The sequence below is a fragment of the Camelina sativa genome, chromosome 12 (genome assembly GCF_000633955.1).
Source record: "Camelina sativa cultivar DH55 chromosome 12, Cs, whole genome shotgun sequence".
NCBI lineage: Eukaryota > Viridiplantae > Streptophyta > Magnoliopsida > Brassicales > Brassicaceae > Camelina > Camelina sativa.
In genome coordinates, this window is record NC_025696.1 from 5,612,962 (window position 1) to 5,631,501 (window position 18,540).

Consider the following 18,540-nt stretch of genomic DNA (forward strand, 5'->3'; position numbering starts at 1 on the left):
CCCTAGGTCGTTTTCTACCTCTAAAACTCGATTTTAGGGATTCCCTAAACCAACCACGCAAACCGGACAATTAAAATTGAACCGATCAAACCGGCCACAGCTGGTGTCGATCGATGCCTCACTAGAAGGTGTCGATCGACACCTTTACCAAATTACCAAAAATTGGTTCGCGGGTGTTACATATATACACCATCATGATTATAATTTCAAATTTTTATTTTTATTATATTATATTAAATTTCTTTCAGTTTCTCAACTTTTATTGGGTTAGTCATAAAATCATTGTAATCAAGTAGATAATTTTCACCAGTTGTTCATTCAATATCTTTGGAGTAAAAAAAACTTCATGGTTAAAGAAATTGTGTCACAAAATAATTTTAGTAATTATAAGAACTATAATTATGCCAAAATAAAAGTAAAGCAACATAAAATTTGTTTAATTTGTTTAGAATACATTTTATAGGTGGTGATAAAGAGCATACTTTAACAATAAAATAATTTTGGGTGTAAGAACATATTTTTAATGGTAAAACATATAGTAAAAGTGTCTGTGATTACTTATTAGATGTTGATTTGATGAATTTGTTGCATGTAAAATATTTTGTGAATCAGTTGTGAAACGTTTTGGAAATTTGACAAGGTAATATTTGTAATGATGAGTATTTGGTAAAAGTTTCAGTGGGATATAATTAGCTTTAAATTATTGTAATAATTCTTATAATATATTAAAAATATATAAATATAAATATATGTATGTAGGTAAATACAAATATTCTCTAACTTAAATTATTTATATATTTATTTTAGAAAATAATTTTTTATATATTTTTAAAAAATTATTTAAGGTTTAGGATTTATTTTTTCATCAATTTTTAAACCCGCACATTGTGTGGGCCCTTATCTAGTTTCATATATTCATTTAGTTTCTATCAATTTTTTTTTTCGTTTTTTTGGCCCAAAATAAGAAATAATACAATTAAGTATCCACAATTTTTTTAAAAATGTACAATTATCATCTATTTAATTGGATGACTAAATTTATACCTATAGTTTATACTTTTATCATCTACTAATTATTTTTTCTTTGCCCATAATCTTTTATATTTTCCTAATGGTTTTGCTTATTTATTTCTTGTTTGCTTATAAAAAAAAAATTACTACTTATGAGTGATTTGCGGGTAGCTGAACATTTTTAATGATCAAGTGTTAAGAAAAAACTCGGCAACGCATGACTCTCTCTCCTTAATCAGCTAATCACCTATTATTTCCTTAATTACAAATCATTAATTTTCCGAAAAATATTCATTTCCTTGAAATTTCCCACTAGAGTTTTTATCATCCATACTCTTTTGTCTACATATATGTGTTGCCATCATAAGCAGAAGAAGAATCACTTATTTCACCATTTGTCATCTTCTTCCTTCATAAACTCTAATACAAACCTACAAAAACACATTTTATAAACCATGATATGCGAAGATGCATATCAGTATCAGCAATTACATGGACAAAAGGATCATATGATGACAATGATGATGATGGACTTGAGGACATCACCACCATCATCACCCATTTCACCATCCTCTTCATCAAAGTCACCATCATACAATGACGATGGTGAAGAGAGATTAGAGGTTGTGAATTTGAGTGGCATGGCATTACAGTCTCTCCCAAATCCTTCCCTCAATTTGGCAAATATTTGCAAGCTTGATCTCTCCAACAATCATATCAAGGTTATTATCTATTACATACTACACTCATTGACTTCACAATGTGTGTCTACATATACAGATAACTATATGTTTGTAATGTTCTGTTTTGGGGTTTGTGTCTTTGCATGATTAACAGAAAATACCAGAATCTCTAACAGCGAGATTACTCAACTTGATAGCATTAGATATCCACTCAAACCAGATCAAAGCTCTTCCAAACTCCATTGGTTGTCTCTCTAAGCTCAAGATCCTTAATGTATCCGGCAACTTTCTTGTTTCCCTCCCCAAAACTATTCAAAATTGCAGGTTCACACATCAAACATTGACAAAAAACTCAAATCTGAACCAAACCAAACCATCATATATGATGCTGATGACTGATTCCTCTGTTTTCTTTCCCAGGTCACTCGTAGAGCTAAACGCTAACTTCAACGAGCTGGTTAGATTACCAGACAACATAGGGTTAGAACTAACCAATCTGAGGAAGCTCTGTGTCAACTCAAACAAGCTCGTTATCCTGCCAAACTCCATTACCTACCTCACTTCCCTGCGTGTCCTCGATGCTCGTCTTAATTGCCTTATGATCCTCCCTGAGGACCTCGAGAACCTCATCAACCTCGAGATCCTCAATGTAAGTCAGAACTTCCAGTATCTTTCTGCTCTTCCATCTTCTATCGGTCTTCTCCTGAACCTCCTCGAGCTGGATATCAGCTACAACAGGATAACAGTGTTGCCTGAGTCCATTGGATGCATGAGGCGGCTGAGGAAGCTGAGTGCAGAGGGAAACCCGCTCGTCTCTCCACCCATTGAGGTTGTGGAGCAGAGCTTGCAGGCCGTGAGAGAGTATCTGAGCCAGAAGATGAATGGTAAATTGGCGAACATGGCAGCAAAGAAGAAGACATGGGGATTCCGTAAATTGGTTAAGTATGGAACATTCAATGGCAGATCAAGGGCTTGGACCAGGGAAGAGAGAGAAGGCCTCATCATGCCTGAGTACCGTCCCATTGATATCCTAGCTTCAACCAAGTTTCCTGTAATGTGCTCACCTCGACGTCTCTTTTCCCCAAGAACCTATTTCAGCAGATAAATACAACACAGACAGTAACCACAATTTTGCAGATCTTTCAACCATTTACTTTTAAATTCATCACTAAATGTATAAAGAATATGTAAATACGCCGCATTCAGATTTCACAACTTCTTATTGTAAATCATGTACTTAAGATTATAAACAACAATTTTGACCCCAAAAAATAAGTTTATAAACAAGTCTCTCCTTCCATATCTATTCTCATGCCTTCATCGTACTTTGAGACTTTAGTGAAAGTTCAAGATCTATGCTAGTAAGAAATACAACACAACACAACACCAGTTTCAGTTTCAGGACAATTCATTCCCAGAAACTTTTTGACAGATACGTGTAGGTAAGGCTTCCACGATCACCAACTCTCGTTAAAAAAGACTCATGCATCAAAGTCTAAACCACAAAGAATTGAGCTTTTGACACAAGAAACAGAGTTAAAGGAAGCTACGCCTTTGCAGGCCTTCACAAATCCTTATTCAACACCTGAAGCAACAAACCCAACTTCAAAAAATCTCTAATTTACTGGTTGTGTTGAATAAGATTGAGAAATCAAAGCAATGCAGCTTCAGATTACTAACATTCATATCTGAAATTATCATTATCAAACAAGAAACACATAAACTTAAACTAAAGATCCAATATTCCAATTACATAACCAAAAAAAAAGTGAAAGCAATCTAAACTCTCTAACGGAGATAGCCAGGGATCTTAATGCGAATGAAGAGCATACTCATAACATAAGCAATCACAATAGACGAGATCCCAGCAGTAGCATAAGATGATTTAACACTCTTAGCTCGATTCTTATCCAATGCCAGATCCAGCATTATGATCCCTATCCCACCGAGCACGAACATGAACCCCGACGAGAGACCTTCTATGATGTATTGCCCATTGACCCGACCCGTCATGAACACGACGGGGCGTACTGACCCGGTTATGGGATCCTGGGTTGATCCGATACCTGGTGGCTCGACGATCACGTCGTAGATGAATCCAGAGATGACGAGGAAGTATGTTAGGAGGATGAGTGAGAATACAGTCATCGGCGATGGGAGTGTGACGGAAGGGAGCTTGAGACGAAGACGTGGTGGACGGAGGAAGGAGAATGGGATGATACGGAGAATGTGGAAGATCGGATCGATTGAGGATTCATCAGATGTGGCGGATCCGACGCCGGAGCCGGTGGTTAGGTTTTGTGAATCGGATCTCGGAGCCATTTGATTCGGATCCTTTAGAAATTAGCTCTTCACTCTCTCCTTTTTGTTTTGAAGAGCAGTTTGAGAGTTTGTTGGTTTGTTTGGAAACTTGGATATTGTTATCCGTCAAACGTATATTAATTTCGTTTTAACGTTTCATGAAAGTAAGCTAGAACGTTCTGCCGTTTTCTAAGAGAACGAAGCTTAACATTAAACGACACGGAGTTTTAAAGGCTTTCTCTTTCTCGGTGTTGTTGCTCTTGTGTCTTGTCAAAAGTCTGAGACTTTGGATTCGATTGAGTTGTGTGTTCTTCTTGGTTTTGGTTTTGTGTAGAAGCTACAACGGAGATGAGCAAGAGACCACCACCTGATCCGGTGGCGGTGCTGAGAGGGCACCGTCACTCGGTTATGGACGTTTCGTTCCATCCATCAAAATCTCTGCTTTTCACTGGGTATAATATTAGTCTTCTCCCACACTTGAGCTCAATTCTCGAGTCATGTGTTGTTTTTTTTATTTTTGATGATTTGGTGCAAAATTGAAGCTTTCTTTCTCCAGTTCAGCTGATGGAGAGTTGAGGATTTGGGATACACTTCAGCATCGTGCAGTTTCTTCTGCTTGGTTTGTGATTTTGATTTTCAAATTTATTGCTTTGTCATAATGAACTGTCCCTCCTTGTTATATGGCTCATTGTTCTGTTTCTGATTTGTAGGGCACATAGTAGAGCACATGGGGTTTTAGCTGTAGCAGCTAGTCCCTGGTTAGGAGAGAACAAGATTATCAGGTAAATGGAAGCAATAATGCTTTTATACTCAATCATCTAATCATCTATTTCCGGAAAACCTGAAACTAGTTACTGTTATGGTTTTAGCCAAGGCAGAGATGGAACTGTTAAGTGTTGGGATATTGAAGATGGTGGTCTATCAAGGTGGATATGATTCTCTCCCTTTTTCAACTGTTTATGCATTGTGTTGCTATTGAACTATAACCAATGATTCTCGTGAAAATGCTTTGCAGAGACCCATTACTTATACTCAATACAAGCGCCTATCATTTTTGCAACTTCTCTCTTGTTAAGAAGCCTATGACTTGTCTTATTAAAGATGCTGGAGGTCAGTCAGAAGATTTTAATGAGCCGGATGCTGGAGACACACGTGATGTTCAATCTACAGATGAAAGTGAAAGTTCTGTTGATGACTCTGGTTTGCTTCAGGGTATGTTTTACTTATGTTGGCTGGAAATTCTTTGTTCCTGATAATGTTTCGGCTTGAACTGATGCCATACAGTTTGTCAATGTGAAAATGTACAATCGTTGGTCTCCATTAATTTGAACACCTTAAGATTTACCACGAATTTGACAATAACAGGTCGAGATCATGCCGAAGGTACCACTTATGTAGCAGTAGCAGGGCAGCAACCTTCTGAGGTATCTAGAAAATCATATATTGGATAACATTCCCATAGAATTCTTTCTTCTCGCTTTTTTGGTTTCTTGTTTTCATTCTTCTGATTTGGTTCACCCGTAAAAGGTAGAGATATGGGATCTCAATACCGGAGACAAGATCATACAACTTCCTCAAGCCAGCCCTGACAATTCCCCTAATGATTCTACGAAAGCAAGAGGTACAAGCTCATCTTATTCTTTCTGAGATCTTTCATATTTACATTTCTTGTTCAAATTGATGTTTTTCCCATCAATAATATCGTGAAAACTAGAATGCATTCATCAGTTCACCTTTGAACTTTGCTTAAAATGCTCTCATTAAGGTGGTAAGTTGGTCATTTGCAGGAATGTGTATGGCTGTTCAATTATTTTGCCCTCCTGAATCACAGGGTTTCTTACATGTCTTAGCTGGGTATGCTCTCTTTCCAAAGCTGTTTTACTTAATCAAGAAAGACAATACCCTAGATTTTTATACTTTGTTTTTTTATTATGGGTGGTGTATACCAAACTTATGCAGTTATGAGGATGGTTCCACGGTGCTTTGGGACATACGCAATGCTAAGATTCCTTTAACCAGTGTCAAGTTTCATTCAGAACCAGGTCTTGTTCCCATCCTCTGTATTCAATTTTTTCTTAAATTGTTGTTCCTTCTCTTCCGATTTTCCACATTATTTATTTTGTCTTCTTTATACAGTTTTGAGTCTTAGTGTTGCATCATCATGTGATGGAGGTATCTCAGCAGGGGCAGATGACAAAATTGTGATGTATAATCTCAACCATTCAAATGTAAGTTTGACATCTGCCAGAGAGGATGCACTTGTGTGATCACTATAAAGCTGTAGTCTGATACCGATTCCATGAATGTTATTGTTATATGTTTTAAGGGTTCTTGTACAATGAGGAAAGAGATTACTTTGGAAAGGCCTGGTGTATCAGGCACCTCAATCCGACCCGATGGGAAAATTGCAGCCACGGCTGGTTGGGACCACAGAGTAAGGGTCTATAATTACCGCAAAGGAAATGCTCTAGCTATACTAAAGTACCACCGAGCAACGGTATGTGAATATTTTTCTCAGTCTCAGACTTTGTATATTAGTATTGTTACTCTCTTATCAACAGTTAAGAGACAGTCTGAATATTAGTATTTGATGCTTTCATGTGTTTTGTTTTCAGTGTAACGCGGTATCCTACTCTCCAGACTGTGAGCTGATGGCGTCTGCATCTGATGATGCAACTGTTGCTCTCTGGAAACTCTACCCTCCCCAAAAATCTCTTTGATCTCTCTGTCTGTGGTTTGGTTTCTCGACTTGATTCTCTTGAAGTTGTAAATTCATCAATCATCATGTCCATCACCATCATTAAGAGAACAAACAAATGAATGGATGAATAATAGAGAGTACTAGAGTAGAGTATACATTCTGTTTTGGTTATTCTGATTTGTTACAAAACTCAGCACGTTCTGCCGTTTTGTTTTATGAGAAAAGGAAAAATCAAACAACGCGTAGTTTGGCATCTAGATAATACTACTAAATAGATCCGTCAGTGCACCGTACGTTGAGTAGATTACACGACAGAAAAAAAATAAATTGCACCAAACTAACCCCGTCACCGTCGCAAGAGACTTGTTAACATCTGAAGAAAGACCTAAAAGCAAACAGTAACGATTTCGTTTTTATCTCGAGCTCTGGATCTTGTGCAATAGAATCTGCTTTTCTTCTAGATCGTTTTCGATCCCATTGATCTTTGATCTGGGGAGCGAGCTGTGTAAAATGGCGTACGTCGACCATGCGTTCTCGATAACGGACGAGGACATTATGATTGAGAGTTCATATACCGTCAATAACCGACCGCCGGTTAAGGAGATCGCACTCGCGGTGGCTCTACTCGTGTTCGGAACCCTAGGAATTGTCTCCGGTTTCTTCATGGCGTATAATCGAGTTGGCGGTGATCGAGGCCACGGTACGATTTCTCTTTATCCATTTTGTACTAATTCCCCCCCCCATTTGCTTATCTGATCAAGTGTAGGTGTGTAGAAATGGAAAATTCGTGAGATTCTGGAGGACTTGTTAATGTTAAGTTTTAGAGAGATTTAGAAAGCTAAAATTTGATTGTTTAGGAAACAATTTGATTTGAAATAAGCTCTGATAAAATAGATTGCATCTGCTCTTGTAAACTACTATGGTGTGTAATTTCGTTTCGCTGTTTGGCCTTATTTGATCTCTGTGTTTCTGAAGATTTGGATGAATACACACACAAGTCTTACTGAAGCTTTCTTTAAGGCATTTGATTTGATTAGAATTATGTATTGTTTAGTAAACTTCCAGGAGAACTTGTTTATGATGATTCTAAAGCTTCTCTCATCTGCGAGATTAAAAGGGACATATTTTCATTGAAGTCCACACAAATACTCTGATTGATTTTTCTCAACATACAAGTTTAAACTCTGCTTTCTAACATAGACATGAGATTTGGCTCCCAAACTAGTTAGGTTGCTCTTCTTCCACTTGGTTGCATTTCACACTAAATGTGTAAGCAAAGTATCTGCAGCATACTTAAACTTGATTTTATTTGATTTGCTATGTTATTAGTATTGCCAGAACTAGTTCCTTCTCATCATTCTTAGTTTTCTCATATGAAATTTGGGCATTGAGCTAAAGTAATGACAATCAATTCTCTGTTTTGTTTCTTTTGTTTGATGGTGGAATGGAAACAGGGATTTTCTTCATCGTCCTGGGGTGTCTTCTATTCATCCCGGGGTTTTACTATACGCGGATCGCGTATTACGCTTACAAAGGATACAAAGGTTTCTCCTTCTCAAACATACCCCCTGTTTAGTGTGCCCTTTTGGATCTCTCTCCTACTCAATGTATAGAGATGTTTTAATTGCTTGTAAGCAAAAACTGATTGACTTGTTTTCTCCCTTGTGTAGTCTTTAAAGGAGTTGAGTTGAGTCCCTTCTAGCTTTCTCGCTCCTCTTGTTAAAATAAATTTGAGTCTGTGACAGTTTAGTCAGTCAGATATAAATATATACACCCGTTTCATTTTAAAGGTAAAGTCAGATGTTGTAACTTGTTCATTTTTCCGGCCAATTCACACATGATGTTTTTACTGTTTTAGTCGTCCAAAATTCAGATATATACTGATAAAGTTACAATCTAAATCATGATAGTGTTCTTTCAAAAACGTGAATCTGGTGTAAAATTGTTTCAAATACGTGATTCTGGTGTAAAATTTATGTGTTCCACTTTATTTGTTTTGTTTGGAGTCAAATGTAACCACTACCTTAATGTTTCTGTGGTCGGTCATACATGTATGTACCATATAATAATAGTGTATGTTTATTAGCTAAAAAAGCAAACGTGACAAAATATAAAGAATCAAAGAATCAATTGCGCGGCTATATACGGAAAGGGATCCCCAGATATTTTTGGGCCCAAAAGATCTCTACGCCACATTATATAGATATTAGATAGACCTAAAAGTTTAAACCGAATCGCCCGGTTTAAAACATTTCCGGTTTACTTTGTTATAATATAATCCCAAATTAATCTGAACTTTGTGTATCTCTGTCTCTGTCTCTCTCTCGTGACTCTTCTCACAAAATCCTCAGCCGCATCTCACTTCTCATTTCTCTCTCTCTATCTCTTCAAAAAAAATAAAAAAATGGCTTCCTCTTGTCTCTTCAACGCCTCTGTATCTTCCCTAAACCCTAAACAAGACCCTATCCGCCGCCACCAACGCTCATCCTCCTTCCTCCGTTACCGCCCCGTTGTCGTCTCCTGTACCGCCGATGGAAACAACAACAAATCCCCGATCGAGACAGTCGTCGTTAAGCCTCACCGTACGGAAGATAACATTCGAGATGAGGCTCGTCGTAACCGTTCAACCGCCGTGAATCCGTTTTCAGCTAAATACGTTCCGTTCAATGCGGCTCCTGGATCCACCGAGTCTTACTCCCTCGACGAGATCGTCTACCGTAGCCGCTCCGGTGGTTTGCTTGATGTCGAACACGACATGGAGGCTTTGAAGCGATTCGATGGAGCTTACTGGCGAGATCTCTTCGATTCGCGTGTTGGTAAAAGCACTTGGCCGTATGGATCGGGTGTATGGTCGAAGAAAGAGTGGGTTCTTCCTGAGATCGATGACGACGACATCGTTTCGGCTTTTGAAGGAAACTCGAATCTGTTCTGGGCTGAGAGGTTTGGTAAACAGTTTCTAGGGATGAACGATCTGTGGGTGAAACACTGTGGGATTAGTCATACAGGAAGTTTCAAGGATCTTGGAATGACTGTTTTGGTTAGTCAAGTTAATCGTCTGAGAAAGATGAAACGACCTGTGGTTGGTGTTGGATGTGCTTCCACGGGAGATACCTCAGCTGCTCTATCTGCTTACTGTGCTTCCGCTGGAATCCCTTCGATTGTGTTCTTACCGGCGAACAAGATCTCAATGGCTCAGCTTGTTCAGCCTATAGCTAATGGTGCGTTTGTTTTAAGTATTGACACTGATTTTGATGGATGCATGAAGCTCATTAGAGAGATAACAGCGGAGTTACCGATTTATTTGGCGAATTCGCTGAATAGTTTGAGGTTAGAAGGGCAGAAGACTGCAGCTATTGAGATTCTGCAGCAGTTTGATTGGCAAGTTCCTGATTGGGTCATTGTTCCTGGAGGTAATCTAGGAAACATTTACGCCTTTTACAAAGGATTCAAGATGTGTCAAGAACTAGGACTTGTCGATAGGATCCCGAGGATGGTCTGTGCACAAGCTGCTAATGCTAATCCTCTTTACTTGCACTACAAGTCTGGTTGGAAGGATTTCAAGCCCATGACTGCAAGTACCACCTTTGCCTCTGCGATTCAGATTGGTGACCCTGTCTCTATCGATAGAGCTGTGTATGCTCTCAAGAAGTGTAACGGTATTGTAGAGGAAGCTACGGAGGAGGAGCTGATGGATGCAATGGCTCAAGCGGATTCGACTGGAATGTTTATCTGTCCACATACAGGTGTAGCTCTTACTGCTCTGTTCAAGCTGAGGAACCAAGGAGTGATTGCACCGACTGATAGAACCGTGGTTGTGAGTACTGCTCATGGGTTGAAGTTTACTCAGTCTAAGATTGATTATCACTCCAATGCCATTCCTGACATGGCTTGCAGATTCTCTAACCCTCCTGTTGAAGTGAAAGCAGATTTTGGAGCTGTTATGGATGTTCTCAAGGGTTACCTAGGAAGTAATACACTTACGTCATAAGAGAGAGACCATAATCTTTAGCTGTTTTTGTCTTTTCTGAAAACTTTTAGCCGTTTGTTTGTGTACTCTTCTCAACCCTCCTCATCTTTCTGTTATCTTTTTTATATGTTTATCAGTTTTCCAATAAGTAAGTTCTAAGGCAAAGTTTGAACCTTTTTCTATGTAAACGAGTTATGAACAAATGTTTCCGATCAAAATCTTATGCCAACAAAAACCTGTTGCAATTACATTGATACAACTAGTGTTTACATAAACACTGCGGAAACTAGATGCGTCTTGGAGAATGCATAAAAGAAAAAAATAGGATTGTTCATGAGTAATCATAGAGTGATACACTCTTGTCGTCAGAGACACTAGCGAGTCTACCAGCCCGGACACCGGTTCCACCCGGAGGTCTAAACGCCACAGACCAAACCTGGTCATTGTGGTTGCTCATTGTCTGGATTGCAGCTCTCATCTTAAGATCCCATAGCCTCACAGTTCTATCACTCGAGCCAGTTGCTATGGCTCCACCGTCTGGGCTAGCATCGACGCTCAGCACCCAGCTTGTGTGCCCCGACATGGACCCTAACAGTGTTTTCCCTTCTGCATCGTGCATGTTCACATGCCCATCATCTGATCCGGAAAAGAGGACTCTCGGGTCTACAGGGGAGAACACAAGGGACCTTACAGGCATGTTATGACCTTCTAGCTCGTGAAGAAGCTTTGAACGGTCAACATCAAAGACACAGATCGTTCCATCCATTGAACCACAAGCAAGCCGTTTCCCGTTAGGAGACCAAGCCACTGAGAGAACGAATTTCTTGCTGCTGGATTTATCAGAAGGTTTTGGTGCTTCTGGGCGTGGGATTGATAGAGTTGAGATTAATCTCCAGCTTGCAGTGTCCCATAGCTTGACCGAGGCACTACTTCCACCTGCAACAGCAAGGATTGTACCCTTGGAACATGTAAAATACTATGTTAGCACTTAGCAGAAGAGCATCATTCTGATGAAATCATGTAAGACCAGCTTGGAAGCAAATAAACACTCCACTGCAAACTAATCCTGAAGCAGTATATTAAGTTATATAACTCAATAAATTACAGTACTCTGATTGAAAAGGACTTGCCACCAACCAGCAATAGTAAATGGCCAGAGTTATTGAAATAGATCGTTGCATTAATCGTCACCAGTTTTGATAAAACTATACAATCATACCAAATCAAGAATTTTCAACAAAGCACTAATACACAATACTTATGCTACTATGGTCATAAGATCTGTTTTCGACTACAGTAGATGACCCTATCTGATTCTCAGTAATTCAACTAGTTTCCAAGCATTGTTATATAGATCAGGAGAAACATAACTAGCAGCTAAGAAGTAAAATTTACAATTAAGGAATCGAATTCTTGAACCACAAAACAAACAACCCAAATCCTTCAAAACCCTCAATTGAGTTCTAGGGATTGATAGTAAAGTCAATTACCTTAGGCTCAAACTGCATTCCCCAAACCTCAGAAGGAGGAGCTTCCAAAACAGCAATAGTAGCATTAGTATCAACATCGAAGACACGGACAAAGCTATCGAGCGAAGAAGACGCTGCAATAATCCCAGAAGGATGCGCCGCCACAGCTGCTACTCCCAACGAGTGTCCAGTATTAGTCCGCACAAGATCCAGCTCATCCGGTCGCCATAACTTCACCGTCTCGTCTAGAGATCCAGTCAGAAGCAACGCCGGTCGATCTTCTGTCGCCGGAACCCACGTCGCCGCCCAGACGGAATCTTCGTGAGCGTTCTCGATCGATTTGAGACCTGCGAGCTTCATCCTCTTTTTAGGTTTTTTTGTTCTTCTTCTACTGTGTGTGTTTCTTCAAGACCCGAATTTGAAACAGAGACTCTGATTCTCGTTTTCTAGTTAGAAAATAGAAAGTTTCGTCGTTTTTAGTAGGTTAAAACAATAGAATGCTTAAAACATCGTGCCGTCTTTTTAGGCCCATTAATATCATCAGAGAGAGGCCCATTAACTCTCTTCTTCCTCACTCTCCCGCCGGCGTCAGCTAATAGTACTGTTTTGCGGAGAAGAACTCTCGAGAACTGCCACGTCGCAGTGATCGGACTACGACAGCTTCTTCACTCTTCTTAATTCTTCTTCTTCTCTCGCTTTTTGATTTCTCTGTTATTTTAATATTAATCGCCAAAAGTCTTATCTTTGATTTTCCCGGGGGAAAAGATGGGTGAAGAAGCTCGAGCTTTAGATATGGCAACAAGCGAAGAGAACACGACGACGACACGAAACCATACTGTTCATGACTTGATGATGGTTGATTTGTACCCACTAAGCAGCTACTACTTTGGTTCGCGAGACGCTCTTCGCGTCAAGGACGAGATTATCTCTGATCGAGTCATCAGATTGAAATCAAAGTACTTTACAGTTTTCTTTTTCCGTTTCGTGTGATTTTGATGATCTGGGTTTATATTGTTGTGTTAATCTGTAGCTGAAATTGACTTCCTTTTGTTTTCTTTTGAAGTTATGCTGCTCATGGATTGAGGACTTGCGTTGAAGCTGTTCTTCTGGTAAAATTTACAGTTGATTGCATAATTAGGGATTTTAAAAAGTTTACTTAAAAAAATTTGGTTTGAAAGGATTAACTAATAGCTATCGTTGTGACGGGACAAACAAATCAGGTTGAGTTGTTTAAGCATCCTCATGTTTTGCTTCTTCAGTATAGAAACTCCATCTTCAAGCTTCCTGGTGGTCGTTTAAGACCTGGAGAATCAGGTTTACTTTTACTGTTTTCTTCTCTCTATGCATAGATTACTCTGTATTCAATTCTCAGGTTTCTCCTCAAACCTACTAGATATTCAAGGTCTGAAACGGAAACTAGGATCAAAGCTTTCTATTAATGAAAACGTCCTTGTTCCGGGTTTGGGGGTAAGTGTTTTGTTCTGAATGATTGTTTCCGGGATTAAGTATTGTCTGTCTAATGTTACAAGATTGTTGTAGGTAGGAGAATGCATTGGAATGTGGTGGAGACCCAACTTTGAGACATTGATGTATCCTTTCTTGCCACCCAATGTGAAACATCCAAAGGTTAGTTAGTTCCATGGACCATGGTAATAAAATTTGAGACTTTTTGAAGATTTGTGCATATATATACTTAAAGCTCTGCGCAATCCGATCCTCATCTTTTGTTCAGGAATGCTCAAAGCTTTTTCTTGTTAGATTACCGGTACATCAACAGTTTGTCGTCCCAAAAAACTTCAAACTCCTTGCTGTTCCGTTGTGCCAACTTCATGAAAATGAAAAGGTATGTAGCATCTGACTTGCGTTTCCTTAACCTCATTGTAAACTTTAAAGCGGTGTTCTCTTGCAGTGTATTTAATTTCGTGTTATGATACTACATTTCATGCATTGCAGACTTATGGGCCGATCATATCGCAAATTCCCAAGCTACTTTCGAAATTCTCATACAACATGATGGAGATATGAACAAACCTCGTGATCATTGCCTCTAGTAGTAGCTCTTCCCTCGAGATAACATCATATGTTTGGTGAAATCCTTTGTACTGAGCCTATGTGGCTATATGAATGTCTATACTAGGTGGTTCATAAGAGTTTGTACCATGTGATATGTATATAGACAATGTTAAATAACAGCTTGTTCTTGTTGGTTAGTGTGTAAACACGAAGGTATAGATGAAAGTGGTGTTAGATTATTTTATACGAAACAATTTTTTTCTTTTCGTGTGATTTGTTTGAAATTGTAACTGAACTTTTATACATGTGTAAACATATTTTGTAATTTCTTGTTGAAGAAAAAGCTTATTATATTAAAAATGAAACTGAAAAATATCAAACGCTGCTTATTATAGTAGTGGATCAGTGCCAAAATTGCCAATGATTTGCATTTTGTTGTAGTGGGGAGATCAGTTTGGGAGTGCTCTCTCTTGCTCCAAGTCAAAACCGAAGCTAAAGAAGTACACGAAAGAAGAATAGCTAATTAATAAACCGGTATGTTTCCGGTTAAAATGTGGATTTAAACATTTTCGGTCAAAGAAAACCGGGGAAAACAAGTGTAAAATGGGAAAGTCGTTTAGTCAACGTCGTGAGCATGTGCTTGACTAAAGTGTTTTTATTAATGGCTGCTTTGCTGAAAAGTAGATGATTATTGTGTCAATTTACTTATACTCAGTCGAGAAAGAAAACAAAATAAAAAAAAATAAAAAAACAAAAAGGAAGAAGAAGGCGAAGAAGGAAGAAGACGATGAAGAAAGGTGGATATAGCAATAACCTCAAGCTCGCAATCCCTGTAGCTGGCGAGGAATCCATTACTAAATTCCTGTATAATTCAATCTCTTTCTCCATGGATCTATCTAATGAATAGATTTAGATGTATTTTGTTGTGTGCGGAAATGTCTCTGGTTTTTGTGTTAGTGGAGGGAACTTAGGGATTTGTGTGTGTTGTCTCTTGTAGGACGCAGAGCGGTACGTTTAAGGACGGAGATCTGCGTGTTAACAAAGATGGAGTTCGAATCATCTCTCAATTGGAGCCTGAAGTCGTAAGTCTCCCTCTCTCTCTTTCTGGTTACTGGTTTTACTGAATTTCGAATTATGTTAGTTTTGGTTACTGTGAATGGAGATTTTCCTGAGTATTAGGTTAGGTGGAAGGAATGCATGAAATGTAATGTGGTTTGTAGATCTGATCATTATTAGAAACTTTTTAAAGATCATTAGTGTAGTTTTGGATAGGGAGGACTCAGGGATTTACACAGTTTAAGCTCATGTCTTCATGATTACTTTTGTAATGTGTTTGGTTGCAACTGTGTCTCAGCTGTCTCCAATTAAGCCAGCTGATGATCAGCTGAGCTTGTCGGATTTGGATATGGTTAAATTCATTGGCAAAGGAAGCAGTGGTGTTGTTCAGTTGGTTCAACACAAATGGACTGGCCAATTTTTCGCCTTGAAGGTACACTCTTTCGTTAACCATCTTCAGATTTTATGTATATGATGAGCTAATTTGCTCTCTCTTTTTGTTCTGTGTTTGGAGAATTTTAAATCTCTTTTGAATCCATTTGAAGTAATGGTCTTTTTTTCAATTGTCTATGCTATTGCTATGTGATCCATGATAACAAATAATTTTTCTTTATCAAAAGCTGTTTTGTTTCTGAAATACTACAAGGTGAAATCATTGTTTACAAACCACTACATTTGTGAAGATTTTGTTTTGTGATGTTTTCCTTTCATTTCGTGTTTATCACTGTCTATGGATGGGAAGCTGTTTCTCTATTTTCAACTGAATCTTATTTCTTATTGTTCTCTTTCTTCTTGCATGACCCCTGTTCGATGTAATTAGGTCATTCAACTAAATATCGATGAAGCAATCCGCAAGGCTATTGCACAGGAGTTGAAAATAAATCAATCGTCACAATGTCCATATCTTGTTAACTCGTACCAATCATTTTACGATAATGGCGCTATCTCACTAATTTTGGAGTACATGGACGGAGGATCTCTAGCAGACTTTCTCAAATCAGTTAAAGCCATCCCTGAGTCCTATCTTTCTGCCATCTTTAGACAAGTAAGCACTAAGCAAAGCAACACAGACAATAATGGAAACCATACCTTCTTGAATCGGTTGATTGATGTGATTTTCTGAATCTGTTGATATAGGTGCTCCAAGGACTGATCTATCTTCATCATGATAGGCATATCATCCACCGTGACTTGAAACCGTCAAATCTGTTGATCAACCACAGAGGAGAAGTCAAAATTACTGACTTTGGTGTGAGTACCGTTATGACAAACACAGCAGGTTTAGCAAACACATTTGTGGGGACTTACAACTATATGTCTGTAAGTATTTTTTTGTCTGTTGAGCATTGACTAGTTTGAAACCCTTTTCAGCGTTTAAAAATTGAGATTCTCAATTTTTCCTTTTTGCAGCCAGAGAGAATTGTTGGAAACAAATACGGTAATAAAAGTGATATATGGAGCTTGGGTTTGGTAGTGCTCGAGTGTGCAACAGGAAAGTTCCCTTATGCACCTCCGAATCAAGAGGAAACATGGACCAGTGTTTTCGAGTTGATGGAAGCCATTGTTGACCAACCGCCACCCGCTCTTCCTTCAGGAAGTTTCTCCCCTGAGTTATCTTCATTCATCTCCACATGGTAATTTCTCAAAAACAAAAACAGCAGCTCTTTTACGGGGATTACATACTAACTTTATATTCTACACTCTACTCTCTTTCAGTTTGCAGAAGGATCCGAACAGTCGAAGCTCTGCTAAGGAACTAATGGTTTGTTTTTTTTCTTACAAAATCTCTTTCGCATCTTTTCATCAATTCAAATGTCTCTGGATCAAAAGTGAACTATGGTTTTTTATCCATTCAAGTGTTAATCATCCTCTGGATCATAAAATTTCAGGAACATCCTTTCTTAAACAAATATGACTACTCGGGGATCAATCTCGCGTCCTACTTCACAGATGCAGGATCACCTCTTGCAACACTTGGGAATCTGTCCGGTACGTTCTCCGTTTAAACTACAGGGAGACATTATCATAGTATCACCCATCTGGTTCCTGTTATCATCTGAAATTTCTTGTGTTAACTTCCAATGAAAAAAATGCTCTTGTCACATATATATTAGATATATATTTATATGATGTATTTTAAAATTCTAGATATATAAGCAAATGAGAGTCTTTTATTGAAATTATTTTGCACTTTGGAATTCATATTTTGTAATACTTTAGATTGGAATCTTTATGGGAAAATAGAAGAATAATCTGTATTCTAATGTTCCAAAAATTTGACCTTCATTCTCTTTTCTTCTCGTCTCTTTAGAAAAGCTTTCATTTATCAATTGTACAAATCATTGGTGAGATGATATAAAAATGTGAGAACTGGTATTCACTATTCAGATTGCACTCAGATAACATTCCTCCAATATACTTAAATGTGAGTGGATTTATTTGGTGTATCTGCCGCCAACCAATAAACTGTTTTGTTTAAAATAAAGTACAATATACATGTTTACTCAATAATATAAAGAAGAAGAATTAGAAAAATCAATTTGCTGGAGACGGCGTCGGACGTGGGTACGAGACCTTTTAGAAGCACACGAGTAGTAGTGCTTAGCCATGTCATTGCTAACATAACCCACTGGTTCACATAAAAACTCACAAAAATCAAATTCTTATTTTTAAAAATTTTGCACACGTCTTCCAAAACCACCTTTTTGATACTTAGATTGTCGAAGAAGCTTCAATTCCAAGGTTTGTGTACAAATTAAGCTAACTTCTCCCTCTCTTAACGATTATGAATCGGCGTTACGATAAGCCGCCGCCATTGTCAGTTACCTCCAAGGGTAAGAAGAAGCATTTCGTCAACCACACAGCTCCCAACACTCCTGGCCATTACGAGAAACCTCAAACCAGTCCGACGTTGTCAACGACTCGATCGCACGAACCGATCACCGATTCCGATGATAAGCTAAGTTACGAGATCTTCTCGATTCTCGAAAGCAAGTTTCTGTTCGGATACGAAGACCCAAGGCTACTATGGATACCTCGTAGTCCATTACGACCCGGTGATTCCGAGGCAGGTCCTTCTCCTAGATCTCCGTTGACTCCCAACGGCGTCGTTCTCCCTGGAACACCGTCTTCGTCGTTCAGAAGTCCGAGAGGAAGAATCTGCGTGTTGAGCATCGACGGTGGCGGTATGAGAGGTCTTTTGGCGGGAAAATCCCTAATCTATTTGGAACAAATGCTCAAAGAGAAATCCGGCGATCCAAACGCTAGAATCGCCGATTACTTCGACGTCGCCGCCGGATCAGGAGTCGGCGGAGTATTCTCGGCGATGATGTTCGCGAC

The 18,540-nt window shown here is 38.7% G+C and overlaps 7 protein-coding genes and 1 pseudogene across 8 annotated transcripts; 6 read left to right on the forward strand and 2 right to left on the reverse strand.

The window, feature by feature from the left end:
• LOC104730335 (plant intracellular Ras-group-related LRR protein 7-like) lies at nucleotides 1,467-3,249 on the forward strand. Its single transcript, XM_010449498.2, has 3 exons — nucleotides 1,467-1,733; nucleotides 1,849-2,018; nucleotides 2,115-3,249. Exons 1-3 carry the CDS (start codon nucleotides 1,467-1,469, stop codon nucleotides 2,797-2,799), a joined length of 1,122 nt encoding a protein of 373 aa, XP_010447800.1. The 3' UTR covers nucleotides 2,800-3,249.
• Nucleotides 3,344-4,063, reverse strand: LOC104730336 (annotated as a pseudogene).
• LOC104730337 (protein DECREASED SIZE EXCLUSION LIMIT 1-like) lies at nucleotides 4,242-6,867 on the forward strand. Of its 2 annotated transcripts, none has more exons than XM_010449499.2 (12): nucleotides 4,242-4,447; nucleotides 4,552-4,614; nucleotides 4,706-4,777; nucleotides 4,865-4,921; nucleotides 5,011-5,207; nucleotides 5,361-5,419; nucleotides 5,523-5,616; nucleotides 5,783-5,849; nucleotides 5,955-6,037; nucleotides 6,132-6,223; nucleotides 6,322-6,492; nucleotides 6,611-6,867. In XM_010449499.2, the coding sequence occupies exons 1-12, from the start codon at nucleotides 4,344-4,346 to the stop codon at nucleotides 6,713-6,715; spliced, it is 1,164 nt and encodes a 387-aa protein (XP_010447801.1). In that variant the 5' UTR covers nucleotides 4,242-4,343; the 3' UTR covers nucleotides 6,716-6,867. The 2 variants fall into 2 exon arrangements, with proteins under 2 accessions (XP_010447801.1, XP_010447802.1); XM_010449500.2 differs by having other exon boundaries at nucleotides 4,420-4,447; nucleotides 4,557-4,614.
• LOC104730338 (transmembrane protein 230-like) lies at nucleotides 6,975-8,513 on the forward strand. The gene is made up of 2 exons (XM_010449501.1): nucleotides 6,975-7,396; nucleotides 8,151-8,513. Exons 1-2 carry the CDS (start codon nucleotides 7,207-7,209, stop codon nucleotides 8,270-8,272), a joined length of 312 nt encoding a protein of 103 aa, XP_010447803.1. The 5' UTR covers nucleotides 6,975-7,206; the 3' UTR covers nucleotides 8,273-8,513.
• Nucleotides 8,989-10,845, forward strand: LOC104730339 (threonine synthase 1, chloroplastic). The gene has a single exon (XM_010449502.2). It carries the CDS (start codon nucleotides 9,101-9,103, stop codon nucleotides 10,682-10,684), a length of 1,584 nt encoding a protein of 527 aa, XP_010447804.1. The 5' UTR covers nucleotides 8,989-9,100; the 3' UTR covers nucleotides 10,685-10,845.
• Nucleotides 10,867-12,540, reverse strand: LOC104730340 (WD repeat-containing protein VIP3). The gene is made up of 2 exons (XM_010449503.2): nucleotides 12,154-12,540; nucleotides 10,867-11,621 (listed from the first exon to the last, which is right to left on the reverse strand). Exons 1-2 carry the CDS (start codon nucleotides 12,490-12,492, stop codon nucleotides 10,995-10,997), a joined length of 966 nt encoding a protein of 321 aa, XP_010447805.1. The 5' UTR covers nucleotides 12,493-12,540; the 3' UTR covers nucleotides 10,867-10,994.
• LOC104730341 (pre-mRNA cleavage factor Im 25 kDa subunit 1-like) lies at nucleotides 12,693-14,409 on the forward strand. Its single transcript, XM_010449504.2, has 7 exons — nucleotides 12,693-13,088; nucleotides 13,196-13,241; nucleotides 13,353-13,446; nucleotides 13,526-13,599; nucleotides 13,672-13,758; nucleotides 13,865-13,975; nucleotides 14,086-14,409. The coding sequence occupies exons 1-7, from the start codon at nucleotides 12,898-12,900 to the stop codon at nucleotides 14,155-14,157; spliced, it is 675 nt and encodes a 224-aa protein (XP_010447806.1). The 5' UTR covers nucleotides 12,693-12,897; the 3' UTR covers nucleotides 14,158-14,409.
• On the forward strand, nucleotides 14,848-17,459 carry LOC104730342 (mitogen-activated protein kinase kinase 2). The gene is made up of 8 exons (XM_010449505.2): nucleotides 14,848-15,009; nucleotides 15,143-15,227; nucleotides 15,500-15,634; nucleotides 16,022-16,246; nucleotides 16,339-16,521; nucleotides 16,612-16,835; nucleotides 16,918-16,963; nucleotides 17,091-17,459. The coding sequence occupies exons 1-8, from the start codon at nucleotides 14,933-14,935 to the stop codon at nucleotides 17,205-17,207; spliced, it is 1,092 nt and encodes a 363-aa protein (XP_010447807.1). The 5' UTR covers nucleotides 14,848-14,932; the 3' UTR covers nucleotides 17,208-17,459.

Excerpts from the sequence above, each read along its gene's own strand:
- LOC104730338 (XM_010449501.1), top strand. The coding sequence starts at position 7,207 with ATGGCGTACGTCGACCATGCGTTCTCGATAACGGACGAGGACATTATG. Across the intron at positions 7,397-8,150 it reads TGGCGGTGATCGAGGCCACG|GGATTTTCTTCATCGTCCTG; the intron begins GTACGATTTCTC and ends GAATGGAAACAG.
- LOC104730335 (XM_010449498.2), top strand. The coding sequence starts at position 1,467 with ATGATATGCGAAGATGCATATCAGTATCAGCAATTACATGGACAAAAG. Across the intron at positions 1,734-1,848 it reads TCTCCAACAATCATATCAAG|AAAATACCAGAATCTCTAAC; the intron begins GTTATTATCTAT and ends CATGATTAACAG. Across the intron at positions 2,019-2,114 it reads AAAACTATTCAAAATTGCAG|GTCACTCGTAGAGCTAAACG; the intron begins GTTCACACATCA and ends TTTCTTTCCCAG.
- LOC104730340 (XM_010449503.2), bottom strand. The coding sequence starts at position 12,492 with ATGAAGCTCGCAGGTCTCAAATCGATCGAGAACGCTCACGAAGATTCC. Across the intron at positions 11,622-12,153 it reads GAATGCAGTTTGAGCCTAAG|GGTACAATCCTTGCTGTTGC; the intron begins GTAATTGACTTT and ends ACATGTTCCAAG.
- LOC104730337 (XM_010449499.2), top strand. The coding sequence starts at position 4,344 with ATGAGCAAGAGACCACCACCTGATCCGGTGGCGGTGCTGAGAGGGCAC. Across the intron at positions 4,922-5,010 it reads GAAGATGGTGGTCTATCAAG|AGACCCATTACTTATACTCA; the intron begins GTGGATATGATT and ends AATGCTTTGCAG. Across the intron at positions 6,224-6,321 it reads ATAATCTCAACCATTCAAAT|GGTTCTTGTACAATGAGGAA; the intron begins GTAAGTTTGACA and ends ATATGTTTTAAG.
- LOC104730341 (XM_010449504.2), top strand. The coding sequence starts at position 12,898 with ATGGGTGAAGAAGCTCGAGCTTTAGATATGGCAACAAGCGAAGAGAAC. Across the intron at positions 13,089-13,195 it reads GTCATCAGATTGAAATCAAA|TTATGCTGCTCATGGATTGA; the intron begins GTACTTTACAGT and ends TTTCTTTTGAAG. Across the intron at positions 13,976-14,085 it reads AACTTCATGAAAATGAAAAG|ACTTATGGGCCGATCATATC; the intron begins GTATGTAGCATC and ends CATGCATTGCAG.
- LOC104730339 (XM_010449502.2), top strand. The coding sequence starts at position 9,101 with ATGGCTTCCTCTTGTCTCTTCAACGCCTCTGTATCTTCCCTAAACCCT.
- LOC104730342 (XM_010449505.2), top strand. The coding sequence starts at position 14,933 with ATGAAGAAAGGTGGATATAGCAATAACCTCAAGCTCGCAATCCCTGTA. Across the intron at positions 16,522-16,611 it reads GGACTTACAACTATATGTCT|CCAGAGAGAATTGTTGGAAA; the intron begins GTAAGTATTTTT and ends TCCTTTTTGCAG. Across the intron at positions 16,836-16,917 it reads TCTTCATTCATCTCCACATG|TTTGCAGAAGGATCCGAACA; the intron begins GTAATTTCTCAA and ends ACTCTCTTTCAG.